This window comes from Parasteatoda tepidariorum, chromosome 7 (assembly GCF_982258835.1).
Source record: "Parasteatoda tepidariorum strain Cologne lab strain chromosome 7, Ptep-v5.0, whole genome shotgun sequence".
Taxonomy (NCBI): domain Eukaryota; kingdom Metazoa; phylum Arthropoda; class Arachnida; order Araneae; family Theridiidae; genus Parasteatoda; species Parasteatoda tepidariorum.
Window position 1 is genome coordinate 20,114,070 of NC_141761.1, and position 20,927 is coordinate 20,134,996.

General features: G+C 29.4%; 3 protein-coding genes across 7 annotated transcripts in view; 2 read left to right on the plus strand and 1 right to left on the minus strand.

Moving 5' to 3' along the window:
• Positions 1 to 20,927, minus strand: part of LOC122271814 (voltage-dependent calcium channel subunit alpha-2/delta-3) — a 485,956-nt gene that overhangs the window by 374,373 nt on the left and 90,656 nt on the right. The gene's annotated exons all lie outside the window — the stretch shown is intronic.
• LOC107442101 (toxin CSTX-20) lies at positions 5,126 to 10,797 on the plus strand. The gene is made up of 4 exons (XM_016055575.4): positions 5,126 to 5,322; positions 7,237 to 7,354; positions 8,679 to 8,800; positions 10,536 to 10,797. Exons 1-4 carry the CDS (start codon positions 5,281 to 5,283, stop codon positions 10,677 to 10,679), a joined length of 426 nt encoding a protein of 141 aa, XP_015911061.2. The 5' UTR covers positions 5,126 to 5,280; the 3' UTR covers positions 10,680 to 10,797.
• LOC107442124 (U8-theraphotoxin-Hhn1c 1) lies at positions 14,819 to 20,361 on the plus strand. The gene is made up of 4 exons (XM_016055599.4): positions 14,819 to 14,885; positions 15,589 to 15,703; positions 18,244 to 18,335; positions 20,210 to 20,361. The coding sequence occupies exons 1-4, from the start codon at positions 14,844 to 14,846 to the stop codon at positions 20,240 to 20,242; spliced, it is 282 nt and encodes a 93-aa protein (XP_015911085.3). The 5' UTR covers positions 14,819 to 14,843; the 3' UTR covers positions 20,243 to 20,361.

Genomic DNA, 20,927 nt, shown 5'->3' on the forward strand with positions numbered 1-20,927 from the left:
AGGACGGTCAATTCTGAATGGTACACGACCATTTTTTTGCCAGAAGTCATCGGAGAAATTCGAAAAAAGCAGAAGAACAGGCGAATCATTCTTCATCATGACAATGCGAGCTCTCACACATCGACTCAAACAAAGGCATTTCTGACGGAGCGAAAGATCGAACTGATGGGTCATCCGTCGTACAGCCCGGATTTGGCACCCAATGACTTCTTCTTATTCCCATACATCAAAAATAAATTACGTGGACAACGATTTTCGACCCCCGAAGAAGCGGTTGATGCATTCAAAACGCATGTTTTGGAGTTACCTCAATCGGACTGGAAAAAGTGCTTTGAAAATTGGTTCAAACGCATGCAAAAGTGTATTGATCATCATGGAGAATATTTTGAAAAACAATAAAACCAATTTCGATCCTACATGTTTGTTTTTTCATTATTAGGCCAGAAATATAAATAGCAACCGTCGTATTAAAAAAAAAGAGGATTCTTTTTCATATTTTTAGAACTTCGAATATTTGCTCTTATTTTTTTTAGTTGATAACAGACATTTTTATCATTAATATATGTATATACGTTTCTCACTGAATATTTAAAATTATATAATCTCTGTATAATTTTAAATAATATTATCTTAATATTATCTCTTATTATATAATATATTATCTCTACTATATTATTATAATATTATTGTAATATTATCTCTGTAAATAATTATTTAAAATTGTTGGTTTTAAATATTTTTTATACATTTTTTCTGCGTAATATGCTGTTTTCGAAATTCAGGAGCAATTAATATTTCAATCTGTTTTCTTTTAAACCTGAAAATTTAGATATAAAAACTAAGCAATGGGAATTACACAAATTAATATAGCCAACCTTCCATCTAAAACAAAAAAATTTGTATGATTACACAAATATAGCCAGTTAATAAAAAGCACAGATTATACAGAAATAGTCAAATTTTCATCTAAAACAAATTGCGTTTGTCTGCAAAAGCTCATATTTACCTGATAAATATTTCATTAATTTTTGATAAACTTATCATTTCATGAAAATAATGTGCGCATTGAGAATTTTTACATATGTTCAAAATAATACTTAGTAATACCATGTCATATCTTATCACCTTCTTCTATTAATGATAAAAGACAGCTAAAATAATACATACATATTCTCTCTATTCCATATCTTATTCCCACCTTTGCGCATTTTATTCAAGTCTTTTGCCTTTATAGTCTAATAAGTGTTTTATGTTTGACAGTACAATACAAGAATTTATAACATATCTTTTCGGATTGAGGTATGTTAAAATAATAGCATGAATGATAATGATATTTTCAAGACTTCTTATGCTGATTAATGCTGTTTTTATGAAAATCTATTATTTGAAGGGAACTTGAGCTTCACTGAATTAAATTAATGTAAAAAAAAATTAGATACTAAAGAATGTTCTTTGATTAAACAGAGTAAACATCTCTTTTAACTAAATGAAAAAATATCAAGTTTAGTTAAAAAAAATAATTAATTCCAAGCCCATGCAAATGAAATTATTTTAAAACTTCGCACCCGAATGTATTTTTTTTAGGATCTAGAGGTGAATTTTAGACAGTTCGCATAAACAGTTCCAGAATTAAAAATGTGTGTACAGACAAATTGAAGACACATTAACCAGTATTTCATTATTTTAAATTATTTCTAACAATCTGAAACAAAAAAAAGACTCCACTTTTATTTTGAAAACATTTAATAAAATTCAATCCTTGATGAAATGTATGAAATTTGGCTACGTCGTATCGTTCGCCTTAGTATTTCAAATGAAAATGTCGATGATGAAGTATTTTATAATTCAATAGTTAAGATGACATTAAGTATTAAAACAGTTTGATTTAATCTATCAGTACTCTGAGAAAAGAATATGGTCAAACCTACTAGAATATGGTAAAATTTACAGCATTTCTACATCTATAGGAAATACAAAATGCTTGGTAATTCTTACCAAAGCGCGTTTGCTAAAATTTAAGCAAGATCATAACCAAAGCGCTCTGGTAATGATTTTGCTAAAATTAACAATAAAATATTGTTTTATAATATGTGATAAAATATGGTAAGCTAGGTAAAATTTGGTTATTTTATCATGATACCTTAGAGTCAGGCATAAAAATAATTTATTCAGTAAAAAAAAAAAAAAAAAAAAACTCTTAATTTTTTTTTTTTTTTTTTTTTTTTTTTTTTTTTTTTTTTACTAATTGTGAGATATTTTTTTCTTCTTTTTTTAATGGCGGACACTTGGAGCTATTGTCCATTAGCCACAGAAAGTTCCAGAACTGCTAACTCTCTTCTCGTTACCCAGTGGGCACCTGTAGCGAAGCCACAGCGGTGGAGCAGCGTCACCCACGTCACACTACCACAACCCGTTTATAGGGCGGGTCACATTCACACACAACGGAGAAAGGACATAGAACACAGCTATAGAGAGAAAGAAACATCCATGCCTTGCCCGGGATTCGAACCCAGAACCTTTCTGATGCAAGGAGAGTTCCCTGCCCCCTACACAGACCGGTCGACATTGTGAGATAATAAGAACTATAATTTTGTAATTCCTGGTAAATCGTTACCGTATAAACAGAAAAATTACCAAATGAATGGTTTAAATACTGGTATCTTTTGATTGTACAAACCAGAATCATGTTTTTTTCAACCGGAAATGCCTGCTCTATGCTGTACTTTAATTTTATTAAAATAATTTTTTTTTTTTGTAGCAAGTAACATCTTCGTTCACATATTGCTCATCAATTTACTGAATGCTTAAAACTCTGAATTTCTGAACTCTGAATTTTCTCAGACTTTAAGTAATGTAAAAGGATAAAAAAAAAAGGTATAAAAAAGCATTTTGACGAATTTTAAGAGATATGGCCGAGATAAGAAACAAAAATAAAATGACTTGGTGTGTAATATTATATTAGTCCCACTAAAAATATTTCGACTCAAAAACATCTTTTATTTTCTTCCCAGTTTTTGATTTCCGAATAATTCCGTATGTTTAATTCAGAACATATTTGGAGGAATTTATGTATCTAATGTATTTGCTAAAAGTAAGATTACCATTCTGTGCTTTCTCGCCTTTATTCGGTTTTCTTATTTATGGGAAGCAAGCAATTTCTGTATGATTCAAAATTATTGCATATTTTTAAAATATTATAAATAATTTTTAAATCTATTTTAAGGCCCGTATATCTGGCACATAAAACTTACATCACATTGTTGGTTTAAGTTTTCTTTACATCACAGTGTTAGATTTCACACTTTTTTTGTCAGAGATCTATAAAGAATTAAATATTTTCTTAATAAAAATTAAGATTTATTTTATATTTAATTTTATTTCATTTTATTTTGCAACCGTCGTTGAAAATCCATTTTTGGGTTTACGACTACTAATGTACTAACTCCGTAGCCTTATAATTTTGAACCTAATTCAGAAGACAAGAGAGCTCCTGGACCAAGTTTTGAGGAACATTTGCCTTCGTGGAGGACTTTTTGATGGATCTAACTCGCATTAGCGTTACATGCAGAGAAAAACCACGAAAACATCTCAGGGTTAGCGTGATAGCAGAATAATCTAACCCATGATCCGTCTACCACTGAGGATGTTTATTAATATTTTTTCCATAAAATGTCCGATGTAAAATAGTAGTACAGTATTTAAATCTAGACGCACACGCTCGCACAGAAAATATTTTTGTTTGAGAAATTTAACAAATTCACCCATATAAAGATTTTTTCCCAAATGCAAAAGAAGTACAAAATTTTTCCAATATGAGAATCCGTGGTCCTAAAAGTACACTGAAAGTATTATTGGAAAACTCCAAATATTGTGTGAATGAATATTTTATCTCAATTTAATACGAAATCGAGTGTTCATACATACTTTGAAAAGTGTAATCAATTCTAAAAGCCTATATTTTTTTTATTTTTTTTAATAACCGGCGCTGAACAGCCGACTTTTTGACTTAACGACTACCAATGTTCAACTACATAGTATTGTAATTTTGAATCCAATCCAGAAGACAAGGAAACTTCTGGATCAAGTATTGGAATAAATTTACCTTCGTGGAGTACTTTTTGGATTTAACTAACCCACATTCGCGTAACATGGTGAGGAAAGCCAGGAAAACCTCCCTCCGTTAGCCTGAAGGCAATTGGACTCTAGCCCATGATCCGCCTATTAAAGAAGATATTTTACGTCAGCCCAGGGGTCGGTGCAAGTCGAATGGTGGCATGTTGTATGGTTGGTTCTAATGCCACTTGCCACACGGGCAAGCCTGCTTGGTGAAACCGAGCTAATTTAAGGCAGAATGTGCGATTCTTGTTTTTCAGTGGCGCCATCTATGAACAAGACTTCTGCCACATCACACGTCACAGCTGTTTATAAGGCGGACCCATTCATTTATCCACAGATCGTAATTTTGACCTGAATCAGAGAACGATCGTTCTCAAATCCAGTACCCCCAGATGTACTGATTTGTTATGGGAACATGGAGAACTTTGCGACGACAGAATTTTAACGTGCATCAGTCACCAACTACATGGGCCCAGCGCTCTATCGACCAGTCTATCCCGGCCTATGATGGCATGTACTTTACACCATTTAAGTGTAAATTGCATGCCACCATTTCTGGCGTTGAGACACGCTAAAATGTTTTAGATTGTTGGCATAACCATCATCAATTTGTTAGTTTTTTCACCCCGCTAATGTCCTTTACATTGAAACATTTCATGCATTGTGTATAGAAGAACTACGTAAATGCAAAAATTAAAAAAATTAAAATATATTTAAGTATCTAGCGGAATTTATATCTTGCTAAACACCTTGTAAATGTAATTTTTTACAACTAACTATTATGATTCAGTATAATGATTATCAATAGATTTAAAACAAAAAAAAATTATTTTATTAAGAATAAAAAATATATTATGTTGGTTTTAGTATAATATAATGCAACTTTATGTGTGCAAAAAAACAACTCTAATTTAAATGTTGCAGATAATTTAGATAAGGACATACATCGTGTGAGTAGGTCAATTTCCGCAAGATGTTTTCTCAATTTTTTATTTTTACATAGGTATTGTTTACGTCAAAGCTAGTTTCTTTAGATAATCAGAAATCTGTGTGTAAATAAAACAAATTAAAAAAGAACCGCGTCTATATATTGAGGATAAAAAAAAAATCTCTATCTCTAAGCAAAATAAATCGGGAGAGTATCTCCCTTTAAAAAAGCTTATCATGAATTGGTTTGTTTTAACTTTATTCTTTGCTTATGCAACAGTAAGTAACATTTTGAGCATTGTTAATTTCCCATGAGTAAACAATTTAAATATAAACATAGAGATAAACATAGCCTTTTCATTAAGTGAAATATTTTATTCTCTTTCGCATTTATTTCATGCAGTATTTACTTATTTTCAATCAGGATATTTATTTCTCTTTAATTTATATGAATGTAATTATGTTCATTAAATTTCATGATAATATTTTTTATTGCAAAAATAGTTAGAAATTAATTCTAGAAACTAATTCTAAATTAATTCTAAATAGCAGAAATAATCACTTTTCGTTCTGAATTTTTAAAATGAATTGAAAAAAAACTTAACGTTTTTTTTATTTAATATTTACTTATTGAAAGGTTGATTTTGCATTTCGTATTTTACATGAAAATTGTTTGACATAAATAAATAATTATAATGTTTGAATAAATAAAATATGAATTTAAAAGTTTTAAGTCGCTTAATTTTATTAGCTCAGATTCTTTGAAATTTTGTTTTTCGTTACTTTTGGATATATATTTGTAATGCATATATTTATTGAAGTAAGTTTTAAAGATTTTGTGTCTTTTTTTTGGTGAAATTAGTAAAATATTTATAAATAATTACTATTCTGTGGAAATAAATTGATGCAAGTTAGTTTTTGCAGTTTTTTTAGATCCGAGCACTACGAACTAATTATAAAACATCGCCTGAAGCAAATGTTTTTATTTTTTTTATTCTAAGCAACTGGTGCTTTAAGTTTAGTCCCCGACCTGAGGTATAATGGATTTAATCAAATATCTATAAATATTGACACGGGATCATTCTGAAGCAGATGTTTGATGTAACATTTCAATATGACCCATTTTCATAATTCAAAGATGTTTTCGAAATTAAAATACGCAGTTTGAATTTTATGGTAATTCACTTGACTTAAAATAAATTTAAAATTTAGGAAATACCTTAAAGTGCCATTAGGTACACGGAGAAACAAATTCTGGTAAAATTACCGTACAATATGGTAATGACATTTTCGGTAAAAAAAAAATCTCATAATTCTGGTTAATAAAACCAAAATATACTGTATTTAAACCATTCTCCATTTGGTAATTTTTTCGCTCATGCATTAACGGTTTACCATTCATTTGAAAATTTTTCTGTTTATATGGTAAAATTTTACCGAGAATTCCGGTTTTCCAAATTAAAGTTCTTATTACCATACATTTAAGGGAAAACACAAAACTTAAAATTAAATGTAACCAAATAAATGGTTTTTATGCCACGCTGTAAGTTATTATTTCGAAATAACTAAATTCTACCAAATTTAACCACATTTACAACAAGTAAAAAAAAAACATATTTTTATGTTAATTTTACCAAAAGGTATTCAAAGCACTTCGATAAAAAGTAGCGAGCTTTTTGATATTCCCATAGAGTCAGAAGTAAATAATTTTACCATATTCTGGTAGTTATGGTCATACTTTTTTTCTCAATGTAAGATGTCAAAACCTCCATGAAGACAATTCCAAAACGTCTTTAATAGTTCGTCTATAAGAAAATATATTGCATTTATAATTTTATATAAAAGCATAACATAAATTAAAAAAAATTTGAACAAATTTCTTGGTCCTAGTTTGTTTTTACAGTTGATCATAACAGAATGTCTGTAGTCAAGACTGTTTAATTGTAGTTCTAAAAATAATATTAACGTTGATTTGACGCTGTGTTGTCTTGAAGTTGTGTTTTGTGACTAAACAGTGTAATTTTTGGACATTTTCGATATCATCATCAGATAGATTTCGCAATCACACAATCCCGCAAAGTAGATTCTGAGCAAACTCTGATTCAAGATTGCCTCGTGGTCAATGCACAGCGTAGAACTTAACATTAGTGATAGTGTGGGATGCAACGTGACAATGTGAATTTACATTTACAGGTGTCTCTCGGAGTCAGGCGCTGCAAATCAGCAGAAGATTGTGAAGAAGAGGAATGCTGCGTAAAATACACTGTTGCGGCTTTCTTAGGAGGCGTCTGCCGAGAATTGAGAGAAGAAGGTAAATTTGAAACAATTCACCGAAGGAACTAGTTTGACAATTCAATATCATTGTACACTCTTTTAGAAATTTAATTTCTTAAAATAATTTTGCGATTTATTTTGTGTCTTAAGGCAATTGGGTATAATATAGCCTACGTCACAGGTTGTGTTGTTCCTACTAAATTTAACCCATGAACGGCATTTTCTGCGAGCCTAACTTCAAGCCACAAATAAACAAACGAAGTGTTCGATCGTTTAAATAGCTGCTCGCCAGATTTTATTGCATTATAAAGAAAAGTTATTGAAACTAAATACAACTAAATAAACAACAACAACTAAAACAAATAACAACAACTACTAATAACAATAACTAAATAAACAGCAACTAAATTCCATTCGTTTAGCATTGCGTCATATGTTGTTCCTACTAAATCGAAATAGTTGTGTTTTTTTCATATTATACCCAATTAGGAAAATAAACTAGAGATTGAATTCAAAATGTTTAATTCTGATGTAAGCGAATGGTTTTGAATTAACACAGGCTTATATTGTAGAGTAAAAAATAAGTTACAAAATATTTTTAGATGAAATTTCATATTTTTTCTCAATGGTGATTTCGAGCCGTGGTGGGTAAGGGGATAGAGAGTTCGTCTTCCAATGAGCAGAACCGGGCTCGAATCTCAGCGATGGCTGGATGATACTAATTCCGCACCGGCTCATACCGAACATATACCTGACGTAAAATATCGTCAGTGGTAGACGGATCATGGATTAGAGTCCCCTTGCCTTCAGGCTAACTGTGGGAGGTTTTGATGTTTTATCTCTCAATGTGATGCAAATGAGGGCAAATTCCATCGAATTTTTATATGCTGCTTCAGCTGTTTTTTTAACATTATACTTTCTTAGGGTAGCTAAATTAGATTAAACTTCTATTTTTCGGGCAAAAATGTTTTTAAGTGAAATTTTAATTTTTTTTTGTTGCAATAGCCCATCGACATATTCTCTTCGATAGTTCTTTTAGATTATGCAGCTGTGCTTTGTGGTCTTTTAATAGCAAACTTTCTTATGGTTATTAGGTTAATGCAAATTTCCTCATAGTCAAACATGTTCTTAAGCAAAATTATAAAAATTTCTTAATAGCTAATTTACATGTTCTTATCGACGATAGTTTTAGCTTTCTAATATCAAACTTTTTAAATTTAATTGAAACAAAAATAAGAATATTTGGTGCAAAGTTTTCCAAGACATCAGACGTCAAATCAGATTACATATATAAAATACTTCTTTCGTCTCTAATTAATTTTTTATCTGAGATTTTAGAATCAAATGAACTTTTTATCCAGGAAAAACATGTACTCCAATAATCAAAAAAGACCAAGAGGAAGACCCAAATATGTATCTTTACCAATGTCCCTGCAAAGCTGGTCTTGAATGCGTTGGTTCTATAGAAAAGACTATTTTTGGAGTAAGTATGAATCGTAATGTTTTACGTTCGTAATGTTTTATGTCTTATTTAATTAGAATTTTGTGAATCTTAATTTTGACTTATAAAACTAATTCAATCAATTGTGAAATTATTAGCAGCTTTAAATAACGGAATCCATTTTTCATTTGAAAAGCATTATTTAGTTTTGCTTTGAGTTCTTGATTTATCAAACAAAGAAAATAAAATTTCCTCTTTATATTACATTTAAGTTAGCTCAAGATAACGTTTTAAATATGTTTATATGGTGTTATAATCTATTTTGGAATTTAGGGTGATGAAAGTTTATTTTCCAGATTCAGATAAATTTCGTATTTTCATCATGCAAATTACATTAATTGTTATATTTTGACAACACCTCCCAAGTTTTGTCCAAAATTTTGGACTTAACAAAATTAAATATTTACATTGCAATTGATTCGTTAAGTATCCATTAAAAAGGGATAAAAAGCAAAAGTTTTTCACTTTCACTTTTAATAGTTGAAAAAGCTGTTTTTGGAGATACTTACTTATGGTTCAAAATTTCAAAAATATCGCCTAATATCTGAAGAACTATAACTGTAACAAAATATTATTTTTGTGCTTTTAAAAAGATTCTTATTAAAAATTTTAGGGAAAGTAACACTTTGGACATTAATTTCTTCTTTTAAGTTTTGCACAACTGTTTTGTCATAATCTTTGCATTCCTTATGTGTTGCCACAATAGGCATTACATATTTCCTAGTATTTAAAATTTCTTTAATTTCATAAATTTATTTTTTTAATCAATCTTGATCGAATTTTAATTAAATTAAACCAACTATTTAATTTTTATTACATTTTATAAAAAGTGAATAGAATTATTTTAGTTTTTTCTTAACAATCCATGTAATGGCTAACTTTCTATTTCAATATGTAAGACTCACAAATTTACTGCCGCGACTAATTCGAAAACAAAATCCATTTATACCTCTTCATTTTTTATTTCTTCCCCAAAAATATTTCATTTACACGGTTATACTAATTATCATTGTTTTTTTGGCTTTTAGCTTTCGCCAAATTATTTCAAATTTAATTTTGATTAAGGGGGGCTGGTTTTATTTTTGGCTATGTTATCTTCTCGCCAACCATGGATCTCTTCCCATGCTCCTAACTGTCAGTTGGGAGCAATTCACTTACTTTTAATTTGTAATTCTTAGCGTTAGAACTGGGGGCTTAATTCCGAGGGCTAATTAATGTTTTTTCTTAATGAGAGAACAAGTATGATTCTCTTGGGACTTTGAATGTGAATGAGGAAATGTTTATTATAAAATAGTTTACTTAATAAATAAATTTTTCCTAAATGATTTCATTTATTTTTCTGGGTTAAATATTCCTCCTTCAAAACAAATTCAGATGCATCTAAATTCAGATGTATCCAAAAATTGTACTTAAATTTTACAAAGAAACTACATCCACTATATAGTAAAGAATTTGGACTAAACTGCCATGAAATCTTACTTATAATATACCTCGTATACTCACATTTTTAGGATATTTACTTTGAAATTTACCTTTTTCTTAAAGTTTCAAGAAGATTGGTAATCGATTTTTATGTAATTTATAAACTTATGTAATTTATTTTTTTTTTAGTTATTTAAAAGTATAATTAATATGTATTAAATTACAAAGTTTATGTAATTTATTCACATTAATTATACTTTTCTGTGATTTAGTTTAATATTATTGTTATTTTTAGCATGTGGTAAAGCATAAGCCAAAATGCGTTGTACCTGAAAAAGAAGATCTATCAACAGTGAAGCCACCCGAAAGAGAAACAACAGAACCAGAACCTGAACCAGAGCCTGAAACAGCTGAACCAGAACCTGAGCCCAATGAATGAATAGGGTGCGAGTTGTAAGAGAGAAAGGAATGGTTTGAACGGCTGAATTAATGAATGATTTTGAAAGAAAATAATTTAGTGTATGATACAAAATTAAAAATATTGAATAACAATAGTTCTTAAGCTTTCTTTTTTAATGTGCTTTACATGAATTCAAATATTGTTAGAAATATTACTGGCAGTGTGTTAGTGATTTTTTCCCTCTGAAATACCTACATTAGTACATTTATAATGACATAAATTAAGTAAAGATAAATATATAGATATGTTTTTTTTTACTAATAGTTTTTTAAAACATCAGTGGAGCAATTCCTTATTTCAATTTTAGAATCGACAAATTTTGAATGGAAATGTGCGATTAATTTTTTTTATTTTTTTAAAAAAAAGTCTTAGTTTGCTTATTATTCCTGTTATTACTTTGTCGATACGATAAAAAATGCATTGATGGCTGCAATAAATAAAGCATAAAACAGCGTAAAAGGAGTTCTCTTCTTATCTTCTACCTGGTCTGATGCAGTCAGACCTGGTTGAATAAACCGTTGACTTAAAGTAGTGTTTCCCAAAGTGTGGTACGCGTACCCCCAGGGGTACGGGAACATTTTAGAGGGGGTACGCGTTCTTATGCGAAATATCTCGCAACAAACGAAATTTTAAAAATTTTCATTTAAAAACAAAGTTAGCCATGAAAATTTACGATTACGTATTTTCTATTGGCTATTTTCAGCAGAGTTAACAGTTAATAATTAGTGGTGTCAACAGTCAGTTGTGCTTTTTTTAATTTTTGTGCAGAAAAAATCCATTCATTTTTTTATTAGTGGTATACAGAGTTACGAAAAATTTAGAAGGGGTACAGAAAAGTCATAAGTTTGGGAAACACTGACTTAAAGTATACCATAACAAACAGAGGAGATGCCGCTTTTGGGGCGCGATGAGCAAGTATGTGTAGATCTGTGTCCCGAGGAGAGAATCCTGGTTTAGTGTCCAAGGTAAAAAATCCAATGGTAAAAAATTATTCAGAATGTAAGCTACATATTTTTCAAGTTATAACATAAAGAATTTACTGGAGATGTTTTATTCATTAAATATATATATTTTTTTTATGGGAGAGCCCTAATCTAAATTAATAAATACTTACAAAGCATATTTTTTTGATGAAAAAAACGAAATTTAATAAGTATGCATCAGTTATCAAAAAATTGATTCATAATTATGTTATAAGACTGAAATTTCAATACGTTTTCAAGGAAATGTAACGACAAATTAGTATCATGACATTATTAAGTATTATGAGGTTTAACTTTTTTAATTAAAATATATATTATCAAATATATATGAAATACTTGCTGCTTGGGATAATCAGCTGGTGCACGAAACTCACCGATCCCCGATTCTGATTTAGCTCCTGATACCTCAGGTATTATACCTCAGAAATTTCGGCATTAGTATTTTAAATGTAAATCGTAAGCTTAAAAATCGTTCTTGAACTCACTTCCGGTGGCTTGTTTGACCACCTACATAAACTCACTGCTTTGCGGTTTCACACAATCGCCCACCAGCACGAAACTTTACGATTTAATAACAAAAAGCTGGAGCCAGCTACGTTGCGAAATGCGTGGAACAGTGTTATACAGGCTAAATACTGGGATAATTACCAAACATCCAAACAAAATTTTTCCTAAATTTTCTTTATAGTTTGATAGGGAACGCATGGTTCAAGTTTAAAAGTCCTGTTTTGTTTGGAACTTGTTATTTTACACTACCATTGTTTAGAGCGATTACCTATATTTACCCCAATAATTACATAAAATAAAATTGAAATTTTTTAGCCTTTTCCTATAATCTGACATGAGGCACATTGAAAACAATTTACTCCTTTCTGAATGTTTCCAATGAAGTGTTATTTAGCCTTTTATTTACGGTTATTACCCCGATAATTACAAAATATTGAAATATTGAAATGAAATTTTTCTAGCTTTTCTATTCATCTCAATTTGAGACTTGTCTGATAAATGTCTGAAAGTCTTCGCGTTTTCTTAACTTTATCTGATTAAGGGTACGGGGGACCTTAAAAACCAACTTTCAGAGTTTCTATGCTACATTAATGAAACTCACAGTATTTACTTAAAATATCTTTAAAAAGCTGTATACAAAATTTCATGTAATTTGATTAATAGTTTTTAAAGTTATTGAACTTTTGAAATGTTGAAATAGCATAAAACCCGATAAAGTCAAAACACTCCACACGGCTTAAAATTCACCGCAGAATTACTTTTTTTTAATATGACGACTCGTTTTTGATTTCCAAATAAAAGTTACCATCATTCAGTGGCTAATTATATTGCTCTTGTTCAAAAAAACACATTTTTTATGTATTTCATGAAAATTTCAGGTAAAATTTTAAAAATCTTAAACTTTTTCTACTATAAACAAATTTTATCAAAGTTCTAGGTAACAAAACATGGAAAGTTTTTATTACATACATACATAGTACACATAAAACAAGTTTCAACCAAAAATAAATAAAATTGAGACTCATAGAGCATTTCGAAAACACAAAGATCCGTCAAAATTTCATTTTGAGAAAATAGCATTTTTTTTAAATGTATTTAAAATAACACTATTAGCTGTGTATAATATCTAAAAAATGACTAATTAAGCATATATCTGTACTTTTATCTCCATTATTATGTTGAAATGGATGAACCAAACTTGAGTATTCTATCTTGATTAACACGCATTATTAACCATTTCTATTAATTATTCTCATTACCCTCTATTTCTCTGAAAAATGCAAACTATCCTGATAATTGCGAAAAATTTTAATGAAACATTTCATCTTTTCTATTTATTTTAGTTTAAATTCGTGGGAAGTAAGAGAATTATCGAGGATGTAGTGACGATATTCCCTTTACATACATCGCAGTATCAGGAAAAAATGTATACTCTACTGATTTTATACTTATATCTGACACTACTATGTATTAGATTATTTCAAAATTATTCAATAGTTTAGTATTTTAAAATTAATCTATAATCTAATATTTTGGACAGCTAATTCATAATCCTTATTTTTTAAAACCAATTCATAACCTATTCTTTTCTAAAACCAATTTATAACCTAATATCTTTTGACCTAATATTTTTTAGAAGTAGTAATCTCGCAACACTGAGTAGACAATTATTTCAAAATGCCAGTAAGAAAGCAAAGTGGTTTAGATTTAAATTTTATATCAAATGAATATCAGAAGTATAATATATTTGAGAAAGAATTATATGGTTAGAAGACTCCCGGTGGCTGAGTGGTCGTGCCACAGGTCCCTGGTTCGATCCTCGGGCCGGGCAAGGTTGACTCAGCCTTTCATCCCTTCAGTGGGTCAAAAAATGAGTACCAAGAGCTTGGGAACTAAACACTGGGGGTTCCGCGTTCGGCTGACCACCTGACCGGAACATCTGCTCCTGCGCCTCAGAGCGCAAGGCCAAGATGGGCACAGTAAGCCTTGGCCCTTAATGTGCTGTCGCTCCACTGAGTTTAGTTTTTTTCTCTCGATATTTTTAGAAAAATTTAACAAAATAGAAAAAAAAAATGTTGCTGCATAATCTGCCTTTTTTTTTTTTTTTTTTTTTAAAGGCATGTCTGATTCAAAGTAATAGATAACTCTTCACCCTCTATTTTAAAATTTTGATATTCAATGGTGTTTGTATAAAAATATCGGTATAAATAAAATTAAAAAAACACGGATTCCAATTCTTTGTACATTTTGAAAATCAATTGTTTATGATAGGTAAATCTTATAAACTGTTGCATTTACAACAAGTAACAAGCGTCACACGTTTAATTTCTAATTGATTTTAGAATATTGGTTTTCGAAATTGTGTTCATTTTTGAACTAGAGTGATACATTTCTAAATTCTTTATTAATCAGATTGTTCGATAAAGGACATATTTTTAATTATATCATAACTTTTAACATGAGTTACGTGCCAAATCTCGGTGTGAAAATCTCTTGACAAACATATGTTTCATTTCACATCTGACAAAAATATCGATACGAATCTCGTTTGTCTGACAACCTTTGCCCTCGTTCCGATTTATCAATTTATTGAATTTTCGCTTCGTAAAATTGATTTACTTTGTTTTTGAATTCTAAAGATAATCCATCCGAAATGAAGTGGTTGTTTCTTTGCTTTATTGGCATTTTTTGCTTTGTGAGTATGATTGATATAATTAAATGATAACTTCTAATTTGTGTTACCTTTATTATTCAACATGCTTTTTATTTGCATTTGTTTTTGAACATGTTAAAAAATTATTTTTTTAATGTGTCACAGTTATTGACTTTAACCTTAATTCATGTTTCAGCAGATTTTCATAATATTTTTATCCAGCTGAAATATTACTTTGAGACTTCCAATAAAGAATAACTATTTTTGTATTTTATTGTTGACACATATTAAAGAAATTTACAAAAAATTTTAAAAAAATTTGCATTAAAGGAACTTCTATCATTAGGCTAAGTTTATCCTTTTTCATAACAATTTACGAGAAAAACTAAAAGCAAGAAAATAGCAACTTATAGGAAGCAGATGTTTTCCAATTATGATATACTTCACAAAAAGTAACTATTTATATTAAAATAAACTCCCCTCTAACCTTAATTAAAATAAAATCAATAATAGCAATACTAAAATAAAAACAGTCTAATGATTTTAAATATTGTTTTTTGCATGCAAAATATTATATTATGTGAAAGCTTTGAAGTAGGGCGGGGTTGTGACGAATTATTAATAATTTAAAATGTTTCCTTATTATGAGTCATATTCCTTTTATAAACTTAACGATTTCATCGGCCATAAATCTTCAAAAAACACCAAATGATTTTGTCTTCACTAAGGCTGCTTGACATTATAGGCTTATGCATTCAGTGAAAGATGCTATTCAGGGGATGACTGCCGCGAAGGTGAATGTTGTACTGGAGGCATCACACCCTGGATAAAAGGCTCATGCAGGCCATTAGAAAAAGAAGGTAATATTTCCATTCTTGTTCAAAATAATATGCACTATTAGAATTTTAACTCTGAAATTACGGTAAAATTACCGGTAACAATCTGTCCACCCGATCAACCATAAACTTTATGTTACTTGATAAAAAACTTCATACGCTTCAAAAATATACAAAATTAAAATGACAGTCGTCATGCTTCAAGCGCATCAAAAACAGGCGCCCATTTTCTAGACTTGACAGACGTGAATATAATGAAGCAAAAATAATTTGGGGGGAAAAAAACGCAAAGTTGCCAACAAAAAATGGAAAAATTAAAGCAAGAAAATTTTTTTAGAAAAATCACAGAAGTCGCAGTTACTTGGGGTTATTTATTTATTGTAAAGTTTATGGTATGGACATTGCTTTACATTTAGTGTTTGAAACCGTTTGCAACAGGTGTCAAAAACAGAATACCATTCATTTTCCTTTGCTAGAAAACGAACCAATAGATGGCGCCACCAGACTTAGAACTCTCTAAGAACAACAATTTTTAGTTAGTTTGATTATGTTACTGTCTTTGGAGAGATCATGTTGTTTTTGTATTGTTTACTGCTGTTAATATACATATGTTAACCATTCGAAGGAGTCTCTTATTGAGTTTGTGGTCACTGATTAGATTTTATTTAGGTACTTACCGACCCGGGTAGAAGAACAAGGTAAGAATCATTTTATTTGATACCTGTTCTATTGAAGTAGATAAAGAAAATTGTTATCTTTTTTAACAACAGGTACGATTAAGAAATCATGAATATAAAACTGTACGATTTAGTAACCATTTATTGCTTGCGTAATTTCTGAACCATAAAAATGAAACTTAAACGAACATTAGAACTCTGTGAGTGAAACCCCATTTATGCGTGAATGATAGTTTCGTATTCTAATTGTCCAGGGTCACCTATTGAAGAGTGCAGAACACTGAAAATTATTTATGTTTTGAAGAAATGGAAGAAATATTGTGGTGTAAAAGCTGAAATTCGAACCCCTGTTTAGCCGGACGTGAGATAGACTGATCAGCTCTCTCTGCTACAGTTTGTTCCCAGTTGTACGGAACTAAATAGCTTCATAAGGTGAGCCTAGTTAGAGCAAATAGAATTCTGGTTATTAAGCCGTATTAGATAAAAACAATCAATGGACGTTTTCTCTCAACTTAACAGTTTGAATATCGTCCATTTTATGGTTTTTGGTTAATTGAGTATTTTGGTTGAAAATGGTAAAATAATAATAGAATAATTTGCTATTCAACCATTTTTACCGAGAAATTTCTGACAACGTGGTTTGGATTATTCTTACTTTTTCGCATGCAATTGAACGCGTTGAGTTTCTTCAATATGCTAAAAGTAGGAGACAGACATATACTCTGTACCGATGCATTTTTTACAATAAATGATAATGAAAAAAAAATGAATATTGTATTATTATTGGTCGCATTTAAACTACTTATAAGGGAAAATTTGCCTTGAATCCTTGTTTACTAATCAATCCAAAAAAAGTTTCAAAAATAAATAGCTATTTCTTTAAAAAACGAATTTTTAATAGACAATGTAGTATATTTTGTGTAAGTAATTTTTATTGCTATTATGGTAAATGAATAAGCGGGAAGAGAAGTAAATGGTAATTATTTTTCGTAAGAACGGAAAGCCTTTGAAACCAGTTTTATTTATTTAGAAAGAAAAAGGACCTTCATTTTTAAAAGATTATTGAGCCATAATCGAAACGAAATCATTACGTAATGTTAACTCTTCTTCTAATAATTGATTTTTGTTCCATTGAGATTGATTGCAACTTCAGTAAATGAAATTCCAATAGCAATCAATATGTGTGTACATGTTACAGATGAAGTCTGGAGATTAGTTATTCTGCATATTATCTTGCTACTGTTCAGATATTTGTTAGAAGATCCCTTAAAATGTTTAAATTTGTTTCATTTCTCTAATTTCTTAAGTATATCACTGTTATTAAATAAAGTTTAGTACTACACATTTGCCATATTATTCTCTATCTGTAACTCAAAGTACCTTAGTGTATTATAACAATATGTTGCAGACAACTTTGTTATTCATGACCTTTTGTTTTTTAAAGAAAATAAATTTTACAAAAATTTATTTTTTTAACTTTCACACTACAATCATTTAAATGTCATTGTATCAACGAATGGAAGGAATTTTTCACTTAAAATTTCATGTACGTCTTTAAAAAAATTTAATGGATTAAACTAATTTATTTCATGTTTTTTTTCATGCTAATAATTTTAACATTGATAAAGTTTCAAATCTGCTTAAATATCTCTTATGAAAGAAAAAGACAGACAAATTGAATTTTGAATTCAATGTACTTTTTTAAGAAAAAATAAGTAAGTTTAAAAACTTCCTCTTTTGATATTTTTACGGAATAATCATTTCATTTTAATAATGCATTTTGATCTATTCTTCAAATTGTCAATTTCTCTTTTTTAAAAAACACCGAAATTTTACTAATGTTTTAATGAAATCGCACGAATTTAAAAATTCCTTTTTTTATTTTAGGAGATGTATGTGATCCTAATTCACCTGTCACTGGAAAATATTTCATGAGATGTCCATGTGAAAGTAGCCTGAAATGTGTCACAAAAGAAAACGTAAGACATTTCTAGCATAAATATTCACAAATTTTAAGAACTTAATATTTATTTATAACCGTTGTGTAGTTTCTGTCAGTAATATCTTCAAAACTCTGAATTATCAATTCGATATATATTTCCTTTAAAATATTTCTTATCTGGTCTTTGCCCAGCAATTTAAATACCAACTCACTGCGTTTGAACACACTTCACTGACAGGGACGTCTATTGACAGCACTATTTCCCAACGGTAAATTTGCCCATCAGTAAGTCAAGGTAAATGACTGTAAGAATATGCACCGATTTTCTGCAAGTGACAAAATATTTTCTCCATATGGTAACAGTTCAATCTTTCAGATAGGGCTGGGTTATTTATGGCAAAAAGTACAAACAGAACATAAAGACTGTTTACATGGGTAATAATCTTTACACCTGCTTTCTAAGAACTTGGGACATTTCATAATTATAGTTAATTTTAGGTATCATTAATAGGTTGTTTATTTTTCATAATTTTCTTAATCTTTTTAAAAATTTTGTATCTTATACAGCCATCTTTATTTTACTTCTGTCAGTAAGTAGTTTTAATAAATTCATATTAGTTTAAACATTCATAGTTTTTCAATCAGTTAGATTTTTTGTCATTTTTCTACGTCGGTACACTATCGTGTCAAGCTTATATACCTGTAGGGCAAGTGAGTTAATGGCAATCGATTTGTCGGAAAGATGTTCCAGATGCATAATTATTTCGTGTAGAAGTAGTCACAAGTGCTTATTTTTCATCCGAATTTTCTACGACTCTTAAGATTCTTAAAATGTTGAAATTTGACTTATAAAATATCCAGAATATTAGTATTATCCGGTATATTGTAATTATAAACGTATATTTGATTCTTAAAGTTTTTACACGCAATAAAAACGTTTAGAATCAACAACAAAAACGATCAAATCGATAAAGTTAATATTTGATTTTTAACGTAAACGTGTATTTACAATCTTAACGCTGAACGCAAGTCTGTCATATATTAGTATATCAGGCATATTATGTAATTATAAACGTATATTTGATTCTTAAAATTTTTACACGTAATAAAAACGTTAAGAATCAAAAGCAATAACGATCAAATCGATGAAATTAACATTTGATTCTTAACGTAAACGTGTATTTACATTCTTAACGGTGAACGCAAGTCTGTCATTGGGGACTGATACTGAACTTTCCGTTAAGGCAGCGTCAGTTATCGGAGATAAACAGCATAAAATATAATTTTTTTTTTCATTTCATATTATTTTAAGTAATTTTACTAAAAATTTATTTAAAGTTTACTTCTCGCTCCCGTAACAATTACGGGGTGAGGTTTCGCCCTCTATTTCTCGCTCCGGTGAAATTTCCGGGCTGGAGTGTTCATTAGTAACGCGCCAGTAGGAATAAAACTAATTCATTTCTTTCTCATTTTACACACCAGATGGCAGTACCAGGATAATTTTAAGGTAATTGTAGATAATTAGTTTATTTTAAACTAGATGTCAGCACTAATCAAATACGTGTATTTGGCAAAATTGACACTTTTATGACCGTTTTCTTGAAAATTAACCGATCGTTAAGGGGTTAATTTTCGTTTATTACAAATCAATTTTTTATTTATTTCAAGCTGTTAGCAATGTGTATCGTATTGATATACGAGCGTCTTTAAGAAGCACGCGACACTTGACGTTTTTTTTTTTGTTTTTTTTTTAAATACGCGTGGTACTCAACTTGTACAGCAATTATTTTCTTAGCAATTTCTAAAAATTTTTAAAGACATTTGTTTTGTCAAAATTTGTCAAAAAGAATGCTTATTGTTTTAATAAAAAATATATGTATGAGATTTTGTATAAGAATAATATCTTTTTAGGTGGTGGGTGGATCTATATGTGTTCGAGAATAATATCTTGATGGAAATTTTTGGATGGTCAGGTGGAATATTATAATTCGAGGAGAAAAACGCTTTTAAAGTCTATATTTTGTTTCAGACAAGAAAAATAAATAAAACTTTGTTAAAAAAAAGGTTTTTAGTTTACTTTTCTTACAGCTACTTTTTCTAAAGTTTCATATCATTTTTAAAGCACACCATATTGTGAATAAATAAAACAGCTTTTTTAAAAATTAAAAAAAAAAACTATCAGCTTATTATTAACGAAGTTCATGAAAAAATAAATTTAAGGAAAAATGCTATCAAAATCGAGCTTATAGTTAAGATTTATTTCATTTTATTCTATTTAGCGTATGGAGAATAATAAATTAAACTGCTTGATTGAATGCGGGAATTTAGTTAGTAAATATAAAAAGTAAAGTTGAGTAAAATTTCAGATCGAAACTCAGTAGAAATTTGCATTTCGGAAGCATTTCATAAAACAAAAACTAAACTACATAGCAATAGTGAGAATAATTAAAAATATTGAAAAAAAATTGTTTCTAAAATAAAAATTCGAAACACACTGAATAACTTTTGATTAATGATCAGATTTTCATAAATCGAAATTCAATCTTAATAGTTCTCGGGGGTGAGCTCAAATACGCTACTGAAAAAGTAAAAACAGTAATTTACTTTACGTAATCAGACACAAAAACGT

What these genes read in the sequence shown, in the direction of transcription:
- LOC107442101 (XM_016055575.4), top strand. Translation starts at nt 5,281, where the DNA reads ATGAATTGGTTTGTTTTAACTTTATTCTTTGCTTATGCAACA. An exon ending in TATTCTTTGCTTATGCAACA is followed by an intron (nt 5,323 to 7,236) that starts GTAAGTAACATT and finishes TTACATTTACAG; the next exon opens with GTGTCTCTCGGAGTCAGGCG. An exon ending in TAGAAAAGACTATTTTTGGA is followed by an intron (nt 8,801 to 10,535) that starts GTAAGTATGAAT and finishes TGTTATTTTTAG; the next exon opens with CATGTGGTAAAGCATAAGCC.
- LOC107442124 (XM_016055599.4), top strand. Translation starts at nt 14,844, where the DNA reads ATGAAGTGGTTGTTTCTTTGCTTTATTGGCATTTTTTGCTTT. An exon ending in TTATTGGCATTTTTTGCTTT is followed by an intron (nt 14,886 to 15,588) that starts GTGAGTATGATT and finishes TTGACATTATAG; the next exon opens with GCTTATGCATTCAGTGAAAG. An exon ending in CAGGCCATTAGAAAAAGAAG is followed by an intron (nt 15,704 to 18,243) that starts GTAATATTTCCA and finishes TTTTTATTTTAG; the next exon opens with GAGATGTATGTGATCCTAAT.